General features: G+C 47.0%; 1 protein-coding gene across 1 annotated transcript in view; it reads left to right on the top strand.

Annotated features, from left to right (window-relative positions):
- The window catches only part of COL4A5 (collagen type IV alpha 5 chain), a 191,677-nt gene that overhangs the window by 138,786 nt on the left and 34,474 nt on the right, over nt 1-18,417 (top strand). The window contains exons 36-40 of the mRNA XM_056858951.1: nt 513-611; nt 3,778-3,867; nt 5,519-5,658; nt 6,430-6,556; nt 7,998-8,078. Coding sequence (XP_056714929.1) covers nt 513-611; nt 3,778-3,867; nt 5,519-5,658; nt 6,430-6,556; nt 7,998-8,078 — 537 coding nt within the window. The remainder of the gene's footprint in view (nt 1-512; nt 612-3,777; nt 3,868-5,518; nt 5,659-6,429; nt 6,557-7,997; nt 8,079-18,417) is intronic.

The raw sequence follows: 18,417 nt of genomic DNA, 5'->3' as shown, positions 1-18,417 counted from the left end.
CGAGATGATCAGTGTGCATAAACTTCTAAAGAAGGACAGTGGTGTTCCAGTCTTCATTGAACCCAAGCCTGATAATGTCCAGCTCAACCCAGAGTTGCAGCAGTAGGCAGCAGTGCCTAGATTTGCCTGGCCACTGGGTCTCTGGCCCATCCATACCCCCACCCCATAGCTAAGATATAGGAAGGTTTGGTTTGAACCCGGTGGCAGCTGTAATGGTGGGAAGTGCTGTCAAGTCACAGCAGACTTATGGTTACCCCTCATTGGGTTTTCAAGGCCAGAGATGTTTGGAGATGGTATGCCATTGCCTGCCTCTACGTAGCAAATCTAGACTTCCTTGGTGTTCTCCTTTCCAAATACTAACCAGGGCAGCCCTGTTTAGCTTCCGACATCTGCTGAGATGGGGCTAGCCTGGGCCATCCTGATCAAGGCTACTAGTCTGAGTTATATGCACTTCTCTTCAATTATCTTTGGAAATACAAATACAATTCATTTTTTTCATTCTTTCCTTAAAGGTGACCCTGGAATAACAGGCCAGAAGGGTTACCAAGGCCTCCCAGGTGACACAGGGCCTCCTGGACTAAGTGGGCAACCAGGTGCACCCGGAGTGCCAGGTGAGAGACCAGCTTCCTGGTAGAAATCTGCATGTTCCTGTGACCAAGGGTAGCAAATGAAAGACACATTGAAATCCAAATGCTAGTTGGTCTCAAGACATTTTGAAAAGATGAGCTAAGCTTACTAGGTCTATCAGTCTTGCTTAAGGTTACCAAAGTTGAGTTCTGTCCCTCCTCTCTAGTAGAACATGCTATGGCCATAACTGAGGTGGTAAACTTACATCTGGGCTGTGCTGCTGCAGACTGCAGGTTGGGGCTCACAAGTCTGAATGTCCCGCCTTGCGAAACCATTCTCTGCGGACAGAAATCTAGCATGTCTGGGGGAAGGCTGCATTAGAACCCTTCTCCCTGTCATCTAGTTTTCTACATGCAGAGAGTTGTTTTATATGGAGGAACATTAACCACATCAGTGAAAACTAGCCAGCTAGTTAAAAGAACAGACTGTCACTCAAATTGCTTAAAACTCACAAGGAACCCTATAAACGCATAATCTGAGAATATAGTGTGATGTAGCTGTTTGTAATGACTTCCCCGAATGATACCTGTATACCTGGAGGTCGTATTTTGGAGACAAAGAATGATGGTTTACTATCCAACCAGACTGCAGCAGAGTGGTGGTACAAGGAAGAGTTGCTGACAGTGAACTCTTTTTCTTGAACTGTAAAGGAAGTCCTGTATGCACTCACTTTTGCAGAACGAGGATGTACCTTCTTTGGCACACAATTGTCATTAAACATGAGCATGAGGCGGAAACCTAGTCACCTCTCTGGGTTTTGTGAATAAAGGCTATTAGGATTCCAAATGAGGTGTCAGATTCCCCGTCTCCCTCTTCTCCCGGCCTCATCACAGAACCCCTGCCAGTGGGGGGAAAGCTCCTCTAATGTATGATTCATTTCAAGTCTTTGAGAAACTAAATATTTCCATGATATCCTTACCTGTGATTCTCTCATTGGCCAAGCTGAGCCCTTCCTTCAGCAGTAACCTTTCACTTTTCCAATCAGTGTAACCGATTACCCAAGAGATAGGAGAGGAGGGTTATCCTGGGAAGGGATTTCTAGGCAGCCCCTTACGGAGGAGCAACTGAGGCCCAACATGGGTTTTTTTTGTGTGTGTTTTTTAAAATCATGTCTTCTGTATAAATAGGAACCAGAGCCAACATCTCCCTCTAGAGCCAGTGGCTGCATTGTGGATGTTGTTAATTATTCCACTGCAAACATAGTTTGGATTCAAATTCTGTCCTGTATTTCATACCAGGACATAGGGAATGTCCTAAGGAAGCCTGTTTGTGCTTTTGAATCTGCAGAGCAAATTTTGAGACCACAGTGGTGGTTGATTCTACACTGACCTAATCAAGCTTCTCCTAAATCTAATACCTGCACAATTCAATGGCACAGGTCTCATTTCTAAACAGCAAACTCCAAGCAGCTGTGGTTGCACTTGTTGGTGTGTCTGGTAAGAAGCTCAAGAACTAGGGATGAATGGGTTTCCCCAGGCTCTGTACTGCATTGGATTCCATCTCCTTCTGTTCCTGGGGATTCGATTTGATGATTTTCTGTCAAATTAGAGGGACCGTCGAGAAGCAGAACCACAGGGGTAAAGATTCCCATCGTTTTAGATGCCATTGATACGCATTCCAGCAATTCAGGGATCCTTGGAAAATTGCACTCGTGGCTTTGGTAAGGTTCCCAATGTCTGCCCAGCCTACAGACCAAGGAAAAAAATTAATTTGTTCAAGTTCCTGGGTGCATATTTCCATGATTCTCTCTCTCTCTGTGTGTGTTTTAAAAAGTAGACTCAGAAGATTATATATTCTGCTTTTAAGGGTTACTGTGTGAACAGACTGCTGGACTTGATGGGCCTTGGTCTGATCCAGCAGGGCCTTTCTTATGTTCTTACGTTAAGGGTTCTCTAGTGTGATATTAAGAAAAATAATACCATAGTAGCAAATCTTAAGGTATATACTATTGTTTTCCAGAATTTTTTTAATATCACATTAGAAAATAGTTACACAGATAACTAAATTAAGTCGTTAACGCAGATGCTTGTTGAATTTTAGGTGCATTTTTTAAAAAGATCTCTGAACTGTAGAGATGTGAATCCAGGAACATCTACGGTTACATTTCTCCAAAGCCCAGGGTGTGAATTGAGAAATCCCTGAATTATGGGATCATAGAAGTGCTCATCCATGGCATTTAAAATGTTTGTTTGTTTGTTTATTGTTGTTATGGTCATAGACCAGCACAATTTAAAATGATTTTTCCTATATCTGTGGTGTCTGCAGATGTTGTGGGGAATGTGGGGAAATGGGTCCAAGGTGTGAATTGCCATAGGGGCTGCTCATTGAAAGTTCCATAGATCCAATTCAATTTGAGAAATAGTTTGATGGGGAAGCCTTGCTTTTGAGTGTGAACTCTGATCTAATAAGATTTGAAATCGTCATTTTTGAAGAGCAGAGGGGATCTGGAGTAACAATGGATACATTATGAGCAATGGATACATTATGTCCCTTTTCATAGCTGTTCTTTTTGAAATTTGAATTGTCGGTTCTTGGCTGTTCTCTGCCACATCCCTGGATCCCACCTAAGCCCTTGCCGATAAGATTCCTTCTCCAGTTAATGTGCCCCTTCAAAACAAATTCTGCATGATATTTAGGGGAATTATGCAGAATTTGTATAATGTGTTCTCGTCAGATTAAAGCAGGGGTCACCAACATGGTGCCCACCTACACTTTTCTGGGCACCTGCCAAGTCTTTCTTGAAAGTGGGCAGGGCCAGGTGGGGCTTTTGTCCAGCAGGACCTCTGACTGGAGACTTGACTGGCTGTGCAATTTTTTTTTAAATGTTGCTTTGGCAGCAGCTGCCACCACAGCACAAGGATCTGCACCATGTAACTGAAGGTAAGCTACAGCAGCCGTTTTGTGGCTGGCTCCACCTCCTGAAGATATTAAGGGCATATAAATATAATATAAATATAAATACTATAAATAATATAAATATAAATAATATAAATATAATATTAATATAATAATATGCCATGTAAAACTTGGGGAGGGGGAATGTGCTGATGCCTGGAAAACATCCTCTGAACTGGTCAATGTAGCCAGTGGCTGTACTGATGGGATTGGCTGTTAGCTGTCCAACTGCTCACAGTAATTGTGTTTCTCTAGGACCCAAGGGAGACATAGGATTTCCCGGCCCACCTGGGCCAAGTGGACCCCCTGGTCAAAAAGGTTCCAGTGGTGAAATGGGCTTTCCAGGTAGGTACTGAAAACACTTTTTGAGTTTGAGTTGAATTTCTAGCTAAGCAGTGGGGTGGGAAAATTAAAATGGGGAAGGTAGAGAACGTGGGATTCTCTAGTTATTTAAGAAGAATGGCCATCAAAAACAAGTTTTAACTGTGTGATCCAGTCTTGTTGCATAGGATTTCTTCATTTGAAATTGTATTTGAAAACCTTCAATTAAAAAAGGATTGCAGTTGCCTGTGTAGGATCCAAGGAATGGAGAGTAGAAAGAAAAATTGTTAATGGTACTAACTCACCAGAGTTCTGTAAGGTACATTTTGAATGTAACAAGAGCTCTGCTGGATTGGAACAATGCTCTAGGGTGTTTTCAATGTGAAGACAGGCTTGAGTAGTTTCCCTTGTTGCTGCTCCAGCTGCTAATTCAGCACAAGGTACACTGGGATTCCACAGAGCAGGTTTTCTTGGTAGTTTTTTCCCTTCAATCAGCAATTCAGTAGTGTTATATCGATACACCATTATGCCAAAATGTTCCTCAGCTTCTCTGTATTCTCAGCTTTCATTTTAAAAAGTAAGTCTCTAACCCATTCTGTTATGATGTGAGATATGATATCGTACGTATAGTCATTTATGCATGGGTACTTGGAATCACGTTCACCCCTTGTCTGACTGGTTGTTCCTTGGAGTTCTGCATGAGTTTCCCATCCATTAGAAATGACCTTGCTGCCAGCCCTCGCAATCTTCCCATTCCTCTGTTAACCCACCTCTTCCCTCTCCCCTGAGTTCAGCCCAGCTGAAATCTCCATGCAGAAAGCAAAGCACTGGACACAGAAGCTTTCTTTCTCTCACAGCCAATCACAAAGCAATGTGTAAAGAGGCTGGGATTCGAATGCTTCCTGGGAGCTCTTTCTGAGCAAAAGAAAGGCTTTTTAAAACTGAGGCTTGGATTTCTCCCCCCCCCCTTCCTTTCAGATTGCTCCGTTTTTTGTTTTTTGTTCTTAAAAATCTTATTTATGCGGTAATTGGGTTTGTGGGGGAAGAATTTTCTCTCACAGGAAGCACTGCGAAGTAAGCCAATTACAAAGCAGCATTTAAAGGGGTGGGGCTTGATTTGAGTTTGGAGACTGCTGGTGCAGAGATACCCAACTGGAAAGTGTGGGTCCAGCGAGCAACGAACCTCAGGTAAAACTTCCATGCATAAATGACCATATCTCTGCATCAAAAGGGGCTAGAATTAATTTTTTTCAAAAAATGAAAACTGGGAATTCACAGAATTTGATGCATATTTTGGTATAACTTAATATCAGTAGAACCCAGGTTGCCGCACAAATGCACCACGATGCTGTTGGGAAGCAAGGGGGGGAAAACCACTTCCTAACAGCATCAAACTCAGGGCAAATAACCTGTGTGGAAACACCCTAGTCCAGCATCCTTTTTCCCACAACAGCCAACCAGATGCCCCCAGAAGGCCTACAAGCAGGGGACTAAGATTCCCCCATTGTTGCTGCTCAACAACTGGTGTTCAAAGGTATGCTGCCTCTGAACAGGGAGGTTCTATTCAGCAGTTCTACACCTGGAAGGGACCTTTATTGGATCCAATCCCGTTTTGATGTGAACATTTAATTTGAAGCTACTGCAGAATTTTCTTCTTTTTAAATATTTTGGATAGGTTCTCTGGGACCAAAAGGTTTGCAAGGCATACCTGGGCGTCCTGGCCAGCCTGGTTCTCCAGGATTTCCTGGGCTGAAGGGAGACAAAGGTGAATCAGGCCATTCCGAAATTGGTATTCCAGGCCCACCTGGCCCTAAGGTATGTTGTCAGAATTCCACATCCTAAAAGTGCCAACAAAAGAAACCGACAAGTTTCTAGTCTTTAATGTGACTGGGGGACTTAAAAGAATATGGACATTTTCTCATGATAGGGAAGCAGAGCAGCATTTCCTGTAATCAAGGGCAGGGCCGCACTGCCCCACATATTTAATTCCATCTCCCCATCGCTAGGAGAAATGGAATACTGTGGCAGACGGGAGGCCACAGACGTGTGGGTTGGGCTGAGGCAGAGGGCCCAGGAAGTCCCCAGGGAGACCGTAGGTGGAGAAGTGGGACGCTGCCCCATTGGAAGAGTGGCCAACAGTGAGACGAGGCTGGCTGCTGCACACAGCAGCAGTACAAGGAGGAGGAGCAGCAGCGTGGGAACTGAGAGATCAGGGCGAATTGAAAGCAGGCGTGCAGGCAACTGGGGTGAAGGGGTGTGGCCAGTTATTGGGATGAGCACTTGAGCTCATGGTATAGAGGAGCTAGGGAACTCTGTGGGGCTCGTCTGAGGGCAGGAAGGGTGAAGCAAAGGTAAGAATCAGAGCCATAGAGCTGGATGCCCTGATAAAGTTGAAGGCCGCATGGAAGAGTGATGTCTCCTCCCTATCCCCGCCATGCCTTCCTGTGTACGTTGACTGCATCTTATATTCAGTTGAGATTTGCATAGAAAATTCACCGGCCTTTTGGTCACTTGAAGTTCATCGCTTAAAATTTTTTGACATGACAAAATGTTAACCCTTCCCTATGTGTCCCCCTCCTCCCACAGGGTGATAGTGGTTTGCCTGGATACCCAGGTAGCCCGGGCAGTAAAGGCTCACCTGGCAATCCTGGGCTGCCTGGTTTGCCTGGTAATCCAGGTGGGAAAGGTGATCGTGGCCTTCCCGGGTTCCCAGGTAAATCCACATTCGTTGGATAAGTAATTTCTTCTCTTTTCCCACATGCTCTCGTGCTGCTTCAGCTTCTGAAATAGGTAACTCTGCAACCTGCCTGCTTTTTCTTCTTATTGCCATGCACACTACTATCAATGCCATAAAATAAATGGTGGGGGAGAACTGAGACAAATCCTAGGAGGATAATTCTTCGGATCCTTGCATTATGCCAATCTGTGTGGCCCTTTTGCCTGGAAACAGCTTCAAAAAAGCCACATCCAGTATACCTGTTTTCTCACGTGGATGGATCAGCACAGATGATGTCAGCCACAATGGAAAGGGGAGCACCAGTATGCTTCCGAATGTTGGTGCTGAGGTGCTGACTTGGGAATGGGTGACATTCCTGTGTGGACCCACATTTAAAATTCGAGCTCTGCCATGAAAATATCTCCCAGAACACTCCCCTTCAGTTCACATTTGGCTTAGCAAATGCTAGTTTGCAGTGGAAACGACATCTTATATGGGTACTTGCAATAGGAATGCCCCCAAATTCTTTTGAAGGATATCATTCATCTTGTTCCAGGGCACTTTAAATCCCACCAAGAAGAAAGCTTTTTGGAGTGTTCTGTTAGTTTATGGTGGCACCAGGCCCCTGTCTGTGATTGAGACAGAACGTGGAGAACTTTTTTCCTTGTCTTTGGTGTTACATTCTACATTTTGGTAAAGACTGTTTAGAGAAATCCATTTCCCCCCCCCCCAAATACTACATTTGAGAGGATGCTATGTTATACTTCAGATTTGCTTCAGCTGTAATTTTGATGGGTGTCCTTTGCTCTTAGTTCTATTCTCTTTACTATCTGGCTTTTCAGCATGTGGCGTGTGTGCGCTTGTGGTGGCGGCAGCTGGTTTGGATTGTTGAATGGCCAAATTTTGCCATTTCCCACTTTTTTTCTTTCTTTCTTTCTGTCTTTCTTTCTGTCTTTCTGTCTTTCTTTCTGTCTTTCTTTCTGTCTTTCTTTCTGTCTTTCTGTCTTTCTCTCTCTCTCTTTCTTTCTTTCTCTCTCTCTCTCTCTCTCTCTCTCTCTTTCTTTCTTTCTTTCTTTCTTTCTTTCTTTCTTTCTTTCTTTCTTTCTTTCTTTCTTTCTTTCTTTCTTTCTTTCTTTCTTTCTTTCTTTCTTTCTTTCTTTCTTTCTTTCTTTCTTTCTTTCTCCCTCACTCTCCAGCCAAGGCTGGGCTCAAGGCTGCTCACAACATGATAATCAATGTAATAAATACAATAACATTTCAATAAAATACTAAAAATGAAACAATTTATAAAATCAACTATTTTGGTATTTCTGGGCGGCAGTCTGTGACCAGATATTACACTGTTCATAGCATTTTGCAGTTCAGGTAAACAGGTGTGTGGTTACATTGTACTATGCATCCTTTATCCTTCTAAAAATCTACAACTCTGATTTCGCAGGGACCCCAGGCACTGTGGGACCAAAAGGTATTGATGGACCACCAGGGAATCCAGGTACCCCAGGACCATCAGGACTTCCAGGTAGGTGTAAGATTTTTTTTTGTGGTGTGAGTTTTAGGAACCTTGAAATGCCACTTTGATAGGTCCAGGTGTCATCAGCTTATCAATGACATTTCATTCTGGATGTCCTCTCATGTAGATGTTAAATAGTATGGGGGACAAGATGAAATCTTACAACCTTTTTGTCCTGTGATATAGTCAATGAATGTGTACACTGGTGCATGTCATTAACGTGTTGGGGATGAGGGGGAGACATGAATTGAAAACTATGTCAAACAATTCATCAAAAAAGGAAAAATAGCAGTTCACTGAGTTACTGGGGCCACTCCAGAAACATGACCAGATAATTTGGAGGACCCAAATCTGAAGATAATTTTTTTTGGTGGGGAGGAATGTTGTAAGTACCCCTCATTGAAGAGTCCCATATTAAAACTCAACTAAGAACTTGCTTGGGGACCTGAAGCCCTCAATTAACTGTCTCTCTGCCTCCGTGCTCCTTTCCCCATTTGTAACACTGGAATAATAATCCTGGCCTGCTTGGTTTTGGTAATCCTTAGGCAACCTTGGGAAATAGTCTGGGTACTTAAGAAAGATCAAGTTAATTCATGCCATAGTATTCTCTATTACTATGTATGGGTGTGAAAGCTGGATAATGAAGAAAGCTGACAGGAAGAAAGTAGATTTCTTTGAAATGGGTGTTGGCGGGGAGACAAATAAGTGGGTTCTTGATCAAATCAAGCCCGAACTGTCCTTAGAAGCCAAAATGACTAAACTGAGGCTATCATACTTTGGTCACATCATGAGAAGACAAGTCACTAGAAAATAATGCTGCAGGCAGCAAAAAAAGAGGAAGACCCAACATGAGATGGATTGACTCAATCAAGGAAGCCACAGCCCTCAGTCTTCAAGACCTGAGCAAGGCTGTTAACGATAGGATGTTTTGGAGGACATTGATTCGTGTGGTCGCAATGAGTCAGAAGCAACTTGACGGCACTTAACATAACACACACTACATTCAAAGTTGTGTTATTTTGGGCTGTTTAGAGTGTTGGACAAGGATCTGGCTTCAAATTCCCACACTACTCTGAAACTCACCTTGTATCAGTCACACACACTCTTCCTAACCTTCCCCACAAGTTTGTTATGAGGCTAAAATGGGAAAGAGAGGACCATGTATGCCTCTCTGAGCTCCTTGGAGAAACTATGGGATGATGGATGGATGGATAGATGGATAGATTCACTATTCAGGTAGTTTCACTGTGGGAAACGTGTTCAAATTCTTGCTTGTCTGTGAAGTCCACTGTTGAGCAAGAGCAAGTCACTGGCCCACTTCTTTTTGAGGCTGTAAACTGATCTAGGTTTGCATGATTTAATGGCTTCCAAAAGTTCCACCACACAGAAAAATTGCATGCCCAGGAGAAAACGTATCGCATAAATCCAGTGTGTGGGAGAATTTTTAAATGTATAGAACTTTTAGCCACATGAGCCCCCATTTGCAATTGGAAGTGGTCCATCCCAGACTTCGGCCACTGTCTTTGTGCCTGAACCTCCTTATACAGTCATTTTGATGAGGAAAAAAATTCTCTCGCATACTTTGATGGCGCGGAGTTGTGCAACTGCGATAAATAAGCATGTTCTTTAACCGACGTTACTGTGGGAAGTGGTATTTGCATTTTCTTATGTCATAGAGAGGTGGATTACTTTGTTTTTATGAAATGCTGGAAATCAGGTGTGCCTGCTATAGCTCTTTCACTGGGACTACGGCTCAAGAATGGGAGACTTCCGTAGGTAAATCCTTGGCCTCCCAAGCTGAACCAGAAACTAATTTTGAGACATCTTCATGTTATAGACAATTCATCGGCGTGGCTTCTGTGCAGTCCCACATGGGTACTGCGCACGAGCAGGCCAGCCGCGGAGAACTTATGCTGGAAAGCTCTAAAATGTTCGGGCCGCTCACGCCCCCTCCCTGTCCGAGGCTCTTCGCGCCCAAGCGGTCATGTGATAGGGGAGGGGCGAGTGGCCATCCCTCCAGTTCTTTCTTCGCCGCTGCGTGAGTAAGAACGGTTTTTTGGTGAGCTCTTGATTTTGCGTCGTCATATGAATGATATGATGGCTCTCTTTAAAAAGTGTTCTTCGTGTGGCTACAAGATGTCGCAGTTAGACGAGCACGAGGAATGCATTTATTGTTTGGGGGAAGCTCATATTGCGGCATCCTGCAGGCATTGCAGTGCGCTCACTCATCGTTCCCGCCAGGACAGAGCACTTAAGCTCAAGGCTTATTTATATGAGCAATCCCTCGCTCCGGTCCTCGGAGCCCCTTCAAAAAAATCCCCTTCTTTGTCTAAAAAGAAGGCAAAAAAATCAGACTCTTCTAAACAGATGACGTCCTCTTCGAAGAGTAAGGGAGCGCCTGATACACCTCCTCGATATGCGGGGGATGCGCCTCACTCTTCACCCTCGACGTCAAAGAAGAAGAAGTCAGTGTCGTAGGATGGTTAGACACCGAAGAAGGACTCGGTACCGAAGAGCGTGTCATTGCCTAAGGAGGGGTCGGCAACTAAGGAAGGATCGGTGTCGAAGAATCCCTCGACATCCTTTTCCCAACTGTCCTCGCTAAAGGGCGACTTACAGCTATTCCCCCTCCTGCCTGTGGAATGGAGCCCAGACGACCGGCACCACCGCTCTTCTAGGTCGGGTGAGACTTGTCTCCCTTCACCCGCTTCGTCCAAGGGATGCCACAGTCGCACCCCTTCTAGGGGCAAGGATCCCAGGGATCAGGGACTCTCTATCTCCCCTAAGAGAAAACGGTCTCCTCAAGAGGACCTGATGTACTTCTCTCCTTCAGACCACGATGTTATAGTGATTCCAGATCTCCAGTCCGACTCCGAGTTACGCTCCCGACATTCGGCGGAGTCTCACCATAGTGATTGCTACCGAGCCCGTCGGTACTGGGACCAGAGAGGCAACTGCTCATGCTGCCATTCCCCCCCTCCGCATCAGAGGGATAACCGGCATCGAGACTCATTGCAACACCATGACTCGCCCAAGGAGTCATCACGGCGCTGAGAAGCATCTCCACATTGGAGTACCGAGCGACACCGATATTCACATTCCTCCGAGAGGAGGCATGAGGATCGTCGACGCCGAGTGAGTCCGTCTCATTCTCGTCACCGTGTTTCGACGTCGAGAGGCCATTCCAGATCTCCGAGAGACAGGGGACCGAAAGCTTCGATGTCGAGAGCCTCGGTACCAAGAGAGACTGGTCGTCAGTCGAGGCAGGTCTTTCCCCCCCGATCCTTCAGACTCTGAGGAGGACTCTAAGTCGTCCCATAGGGGTTCTGAGACCTCTTCCTGGCCTTTCCCTGATGATGTCGTCGGAGACCACTTCCCGGTTTCTCCTTCAGAGGACATTAGGGGTTACAATGAGCAATTGGCCAGAATGGCCAAGGCCCTGGGACTTAAAGTTGATCCAACGCAGTCTAGAGAAGAGGACGCTATAATGGACGTCCTCTACTCCCCTGAGACAGAGCCTGTCGCCATTCCCATGGTGAAGGGTATACGAGGTGTCGCCCTTACCAACTGGGCCAAGCCAGCTTCTTACCCACCCATCCCTCGGAAGGTGGATAATTTGTATAAAGTTCAAGAGGGGGAATTCCCGTGTCTGTATCAACATTCCCCCAGTAGCTCTTTAGTAGCTGACACTCTCCCAGCCAGAGGGAAAGCGGGGTCCCATTCCTCTCCCTCTGATAAGGAGGGCAGGAAACTAGATCTGCTGGGTCAGAGACTTTATTCGGCAGGCTCCTTAGGCCTAAGGGTAGCCAACCATAGCGCCTTGATGGGTCGCTACCAAATGTTGCTCTGGGAGCATGTTACTGATATCTTCCCTGAAGTTACCGAGGAAATGATTATGGTGGCTAAGGCTATGCAGTCAGAAGGCTATAGGCTGGGCTGCCATCAGCTTTATGCGGCAAGACATGCTGCCGATGTTGCCAGCAAAACTTTATTGTCTAGTGTGGCACTCAGACGCTTCTCTTGGCTTCGCTCCTCTAACTTACCACAAGAAGCCAAGAACAGGTTAGAGGACATGCCATTTGACGAATGGGCTCTTTTTAATCAGGCCTCGGATGAGTACCTGCAGAAATACAAAAAAGACCGGGCCATCGCGAAGTCTTTGGGCATTACAGCACCCACATCTTCAGCCCCAGCATTTCGGCCCAGATACAAGCCCAGACAAAATCCCTCTTTCTATAACAGAGGATACCGATTTACGGCCTACCAGTTTTCGGACCAAAACTGCCAGTCCTTTAATACATCGGATCAAAGGCGGTTTCCTTCCAAGAATAGGGGGAAACGGGGTGATAGATCCCCACAGGGCAGACCAAACCCCAAAAAGGGAGCCCAATGACCGCCCCACTTTCTGAGTTACCTTCTTTACGGTTCCTGAATAGACTGTTTGCATACTATTCAGAATGGTGCCTTATTTCAACCGGTCAATGGGTGTTGTCCATAATAAAGAAAGGTTATTTCTTGGAATGGCTTCATTATCCTCCTTCTTTGCGCCCTCTGCCAAGGGATGCACAGGCCCTTCAGGTGTTGAAGGATGAAATGGCAGAGCTGCTCCAAAGGGGGGCAGTCAGCCAAGTGCCAGTGGACCAGTGTGACAGAGGTTTTTACTCCCACTACTTTCTAATAGACAAGAAAGGGGGTGGTAAGAGGCCCATTTTGGACCTCAAACGATTAACAAGTTTATTCGCATCAGACCCTTCCGAATGGTGTCAGTCCAAGAGATTGAAACCTTGTTGAGCCCTGGGGCATTCTTTGCGGTGATGGACCTCAGGGATGCCTATTTTCACATCACCATTCATGAATCATGCAGGAAATTTCTCCATTTTTCCTGCGAAGGTGCCCAGTTTCAATACAACGTTTTGCCCTTCGGATTGGCTACCGCCCCCCGAGTATTCACTAAATGTGTAGGGGAGGTAATCGGTTACCTGGCTCGGCAGGGGGGTTGTTATATTCCCCTATCTAGATGACTGGTTGGTGGTTGGCTCTTCCCCCAGCGAGGTCAGACAGAGTGTTGATATCATCTTACATCTCATGGACAAATTGGGGCTAATTGTTAATGTGGCTTAGTCTAGACGAGCCCACACAGACCATTGAATTCATTGGGGCAGTGCTGGATTCCCAACAGCAAATTATTTCCACCCGTTCAGAGATTAAGGGCAATTCAATCTATGGTAGAAGCTTTTCAAAGGAATCGCTTTCAACGAGCTATTCGCATCCAGAAGCTTTTGGGACTTATGGCTTCTACCACAGCAGTGGTACCGCTGGCCAGGCTTAGGATGAGGCCTCTGCAATTGGGGCTTTTGCAGCATTTCTGGCCAAATGTGGATAGACAGGGCAAGATGCTCTCTATGCCTAGGGTGGTAATACGGTCCCTGAATTGGTGGGGTGGGGACTGCAACCTGCTGTCAGGAGCAGGCCATGAGGATGGTTCATGGTTGTGCTTCCAGGTGTTATTTTGCTATTCTGTCCAAGGCCAGTCCATGCCCCGTGTTTAGTCTTCATAGATTCCCATACTGTGGGAATCGCCAAGTACTCCTTCCTGCCTCTGGGAGGGGGGTTGCCTGGGTTACCAGTTATCTCCATTTGCTTTCCCATATATGCCATGTACCTTGCCTTTGCCTCTTACTAGTGGCCTTTTGTGAGCTCTAGCCCTGCGGCAAACCATAAACAGATTCCAGCAGACAGCAAATCCACGAAAGCAGTTTTATTGGTTATCATCGACAGGTTTCAGAAGTGTCAAAAGGACACTAGTAAGGGCGTTGCAATTTTAAAGCCTGCCTCATTTGTGTTGCCATGGGTCGCTTTGCGGCCACTTGCCCATCACGTCCTGGTCTGCCGAGTCCCACTTCCCAACCAGAAGGGACACCTCGCGGGAGAGGACGTGCTCGGGGGAGAGGCACCACTGCCGAGCGGAGCATCGCTCCAAGACGAAAAGCCCCCCCAGCTCTGCATGCCGGAGAAGTGACAACGGACCTTTCGCCAGCAAACCCGTCGGGATCCACAATTACAATTACTATCCCTGGGGAGAGTAGCCCCGCTTCTTCAGAGGTGGGCAACCACTGGAATTTCCCAGCCCTTAACTTGGAATCCCCCAGCAAACAGCCAAAAAACAGACCGGGTCTGCGGTAGGAGCGATACCGCAGACCTCTTCAGGCATTCCTGCGAAACCCAAGGCTCCTTTCATGGTGAGTGACGTAGAAGAGACTATATGTAGATGTGATATTACGACATTATAGAAAAGGTCCTCAATTACAAGTTAAAGCCTTAATAGACTCAGGTTGTGCCCGCTCGTTAATAAACGAAACCACCTTTAAGGCTCTCCAAGTGAAGTCAGCCCCTCTGCCTGCAGCTGTCCAGTTTGCCCAAATGGATGGCAGTGATTTCGGGGGGGGGGGCAGTAGACCGTCGCACTGACGGAGTGGAAATGGGAATTGGCCACCATTGGGAACAAATCAACTTTACTATTGTGCCCAACGTTCAATATGCTGTGGTGTTGGGAGCAAATTGGCTCAAAGGACACAGTCCCACCATAGACTGGGAAGCTGGGACCTTAACGTTCAATAGCCCGCTATGTGAATTGCACCGATTTGAAGTGGCTATTAAGACCGTGATCAAACCAACTCCTGCCCTGGCCTCGGACACCTCCAATCCGACCCAACTGCCACCCGACTATCAGGACTTCGCGGATGTATTCAGTGTCCAAGAGTGTGATGTTTTACCTCCCCACCGCCAGACGGATTGTGCTATTGAGGTGGTGGGGGATGGAAAACTGCCTAAGAGTAAGATTTACACAATGAGCCCTACAGAACGGACAGTGCTCCGCGAGTTCTTAGACAAGAACTTGGCTCGCGGTTTCATCCGACCCTCCACCGCGCTCTGTTCGGCACCGGCCTTTTTTGTGCGTAAGAAAACGGGCGATTTGCGTTTGTGTATTGACTTCCGGAAACTCAATGCTGTTACTCAAACAAATGCCTATCCCATCCCCCTCATTTCTGATCTCTTGGGACAATTGAAGGAAGGACACATTTTCACCAAGTTGGATTTAGTCGAGGCTTATTACAGAGTCAGAATTCGGGAGGGGGATGAATCTCTGATGGCCTTTTCCAGTTGCTTTGGAATGTTCGAGTTTATGGTGATGCCTTTTGGATTGAAAGGGGCCCCGGGGGTTTCATGCAACTCATTAATGAGATCCTCCATGACCTGCTGTTCAGAGGAGTGGTAGTTTATTTAAATAACATTCTTATTTACTCTAAAACCATGGATGAGCATGTTGCCTTGGTCAGAGAGGTATTGCAACGTCTTAGAGATCATCAGCTCTATGCCAAACTGTCTAAGTGCGAATTCCACAGGAAGCAATTAACTTTCCTAGGATATGTGATCTCGCACCAGGGACTGACTATGGATCCAGAAAAGGTGCAAGCGGTTCTCAGTTGGGAACCACCCTCTACTCGTAAAAAAGTTCAAAGATTTCTCGGATTTGCGAATTTTTACAGGGCGTTCCTCATTTCGTACAGATTGCACTGCCCATCACGAACCTCCTTAAGACTAAGGGGAAGGGGGATACAGCCACCTTACCCAACGCCCGGGTGGAGTGGACCCCCCAGTGTCAAGCCGCCTTCGATAGCCTTAAGCAGCTTTTTACATCCGAGCCTGTCTTGCAGCACCCCGACTGCACTCAGCCGTTCATAGTGCACATAGACGCTTCCGATGTAGCGATGGGGGGGTGCGCTTCTGCAGCGGGGGGAGGATGGACACCTGCGTCCATGCGCTTATTTTTCTAAAAAGTTCACTCAATCTGAACTCAATTGGGTTATTTGGGAAAAGGAAGCCGCCGCTGTAAAACATGCCCTGACAGTGTGGAGGCAGTTTTTGGAAGGGTCCACGGTGCCTTTTGAGGTGTGGTCCAATCACAAAAACCTAGTCGCCCTAACGGAGGCTTGCAAACTGTCCGCGAAACAAGTGCGTTGGGCGGACTTCTTTGCCCAATTCCGATTCATCCTGAAGCACGTACCAGGGAACCAAAATCTGCTGGCTGACGCTTTGTCTAGACTTCCCCAATATCCCACCAAGGTTGATCGGCCCACAGAGTCGCTCTTCACCCTCTTTGTGTCACATGTCTTCCGTCTACATTCCTTTTCGCACAAAATAATCACGGACAGGGGTTCAAATTTTGTGGCCAAATTCTGGAAGGCTTTTCTCAAACTGGTCAGAGTGGAACAAGGACTATCTAGTGCCTTCCATCCCCAGACGGATGGTCAAACCGAACGGGTGCATGCGGTCTTGGAATGTTATTTGCGCTGTTACGTTAATTACCATCAAGATGATTGGGTAGACCTATTGCCTTTTGCCGAATATGCTTACAATAATGCGGTTCACCAATCCACTGGGTTCAGCCCGTTTCAGATTGTCCATGGTAAAGAGTCTGGCCCTGTTGGTCATGTTGATGTTTCTGGGGAGGAGGGGGAGCCGATGTGGCTGAATGGGTACGTTCCATACAAACAACCTGGCCATGGCTGGTCAAAAACCTGGAGTGAGCCAAACGCAATTACAAGGCTCAGGCTGATAAACATCGCTCCCCTGGTAAAGATTGCAAAGTGGGGGATCTCGTCTATCTGTCCATCAGGAACCTACGATCCACCCGCCCGTGCAATAAACTCAGTGCCAAGTACGTGGGTCCGTTCCCTATTTCCCGGATTATTAATCCAGTAACTGTAGAACTTTCCTTGCCCAAGTCTCTACGGAGAATTCATCCTGTGTTCCATATCAGTCTTTTAAAACCGTTTGTTCCTTCCCCAAAATGGCATCCTGAGCCACAACCTGAAGTGCCTGAAATGGTGTGTGTGTGTGGGGGGGGGACATTTTGAAGTGGCTAAGATACTGGATTCTCGCTTTCGCTACGGTACCCTTCATTACTTGGTCCGCTGGAAACATTTTGGTCTTGCCCAAGATGAACGGGTGCGTGCCTCTGATGTCTCCGCCCCCCGCCTGGTACAGGAATTCCATGCCGCCTACCCTCACAAACCCTTGGTGGGCGGGTGAGGGGGGGTCTTTGGAGGGGCAGAATGTCAGGAGCAGGCCATGAGGATGGTTCGTGGTTGTGCTTCCAGGTATTGCTTTGCTATTCTGTCCAAGGCCAGTCCAGGCCCGTGTTTAGTCTTCATAGATTCCCATACTGTGGGAATCGCCAAATACTCCTTCCTGCCTCTGGGAGTGGGGTTGCCTGGGTTACCAGTTATCTCCTTTTGCTTTCCCATATATGCCATGTACCTTGCCTTTGCCCCTTACTAGTGTCCTTTTGAGTATGGCTTCTGAAACCTGTCGATGATAACCAATAAAACTGCTTTCGTGGATTTGCCGTCTGCTGGAATCTGTTTATGGTTTGCCGCAGGGCTAGAGCTCACACCTGCTTACAGGGGTGCAATTCGGAGTGCCATCCCACGATGTTCAGCTGTTCAGACGCTTCCCTGATGGGTTGGGGGGTGCATTGTGGTCACCTACAAACCAAGGGGAGGTGGTCCATGGAGGATGCCCAGCTGCATATTAACCTTTTGGAACTCAGGGCTATAAGGTACGCTCTGGTTTCTTTCACAGGGACGCTGCAAGGAAAACGGATCCTGATTGCGACAGACAACGTCGTCGCAAAGTACTACATAAACAAGCAGGGTGGTACAGGATCAAGACGGCTCTGCGAGGAGGCCATTTTCATTTGGGAGTGGGCGGTTCAACACCATGCCTCTCTTACGGCCATTCATATTGCAGGACAATCAAACGTTGTGGCTGTTGCTCTCAGCAGAGAGTCGGACAGGCTACATGAGTGGTCATTAGACAATCACATTCTGGATCAGGTAGTGGCTCATTGGGGTGCCCCCTCCGTGGACTTATTTGCGACGGAGGCAAACACAAAGTGCCCCATCTTCTGTTCAAGTGCTGCACTGGATCCACGATCGATAGGGGATGCGTTTCAGATCCCGTGGACGTACGCCTTTCCCCCAGTCCCCCTCGTCCACAGAATGGTAGGCAAACTGGCAACAGAAAAGGCCCGGGTGATCCTGATAGCCCCGTTCTGGCCAAAGAGGCCATGGTTTCCCCTGCTGTGGAAGCTGGCCCAGGGGTGGTTTTGGGAACTCTTGGTAGCCCCGGACATAATATCGATTGGCGACGTGTGGCATCACGACCCTGCTTCGCTCCACCTCACGGCATGGCTCATCTATTAGTTGGGGTGCAGTCACTGAGGTATTTGTAGCTGCTAGAAAACCCTCCACCAGACGTTCCTATAGTAGCAAGTGGAAGGGGT

Source organism: Euleptes europaea, chromosome 13 (genome assembly GCF_029931775.1).
Source record: "Euleptes europaea isolate rEulEur1 chromosome 13, rEulEur1.hap1, whole genome shotgun sequence".
NCBI lineage: Eukaryota > Metazoa > Chordata > Lepidosauria > Squamata > Sphaerodactylidae > Euleptes > Euleptes europaea.
The sequence above is the reverse complement of the archived record's forward strand: the minus strand, read 5'-3'. Positions and strand labels throughout refer to the sequence as shown.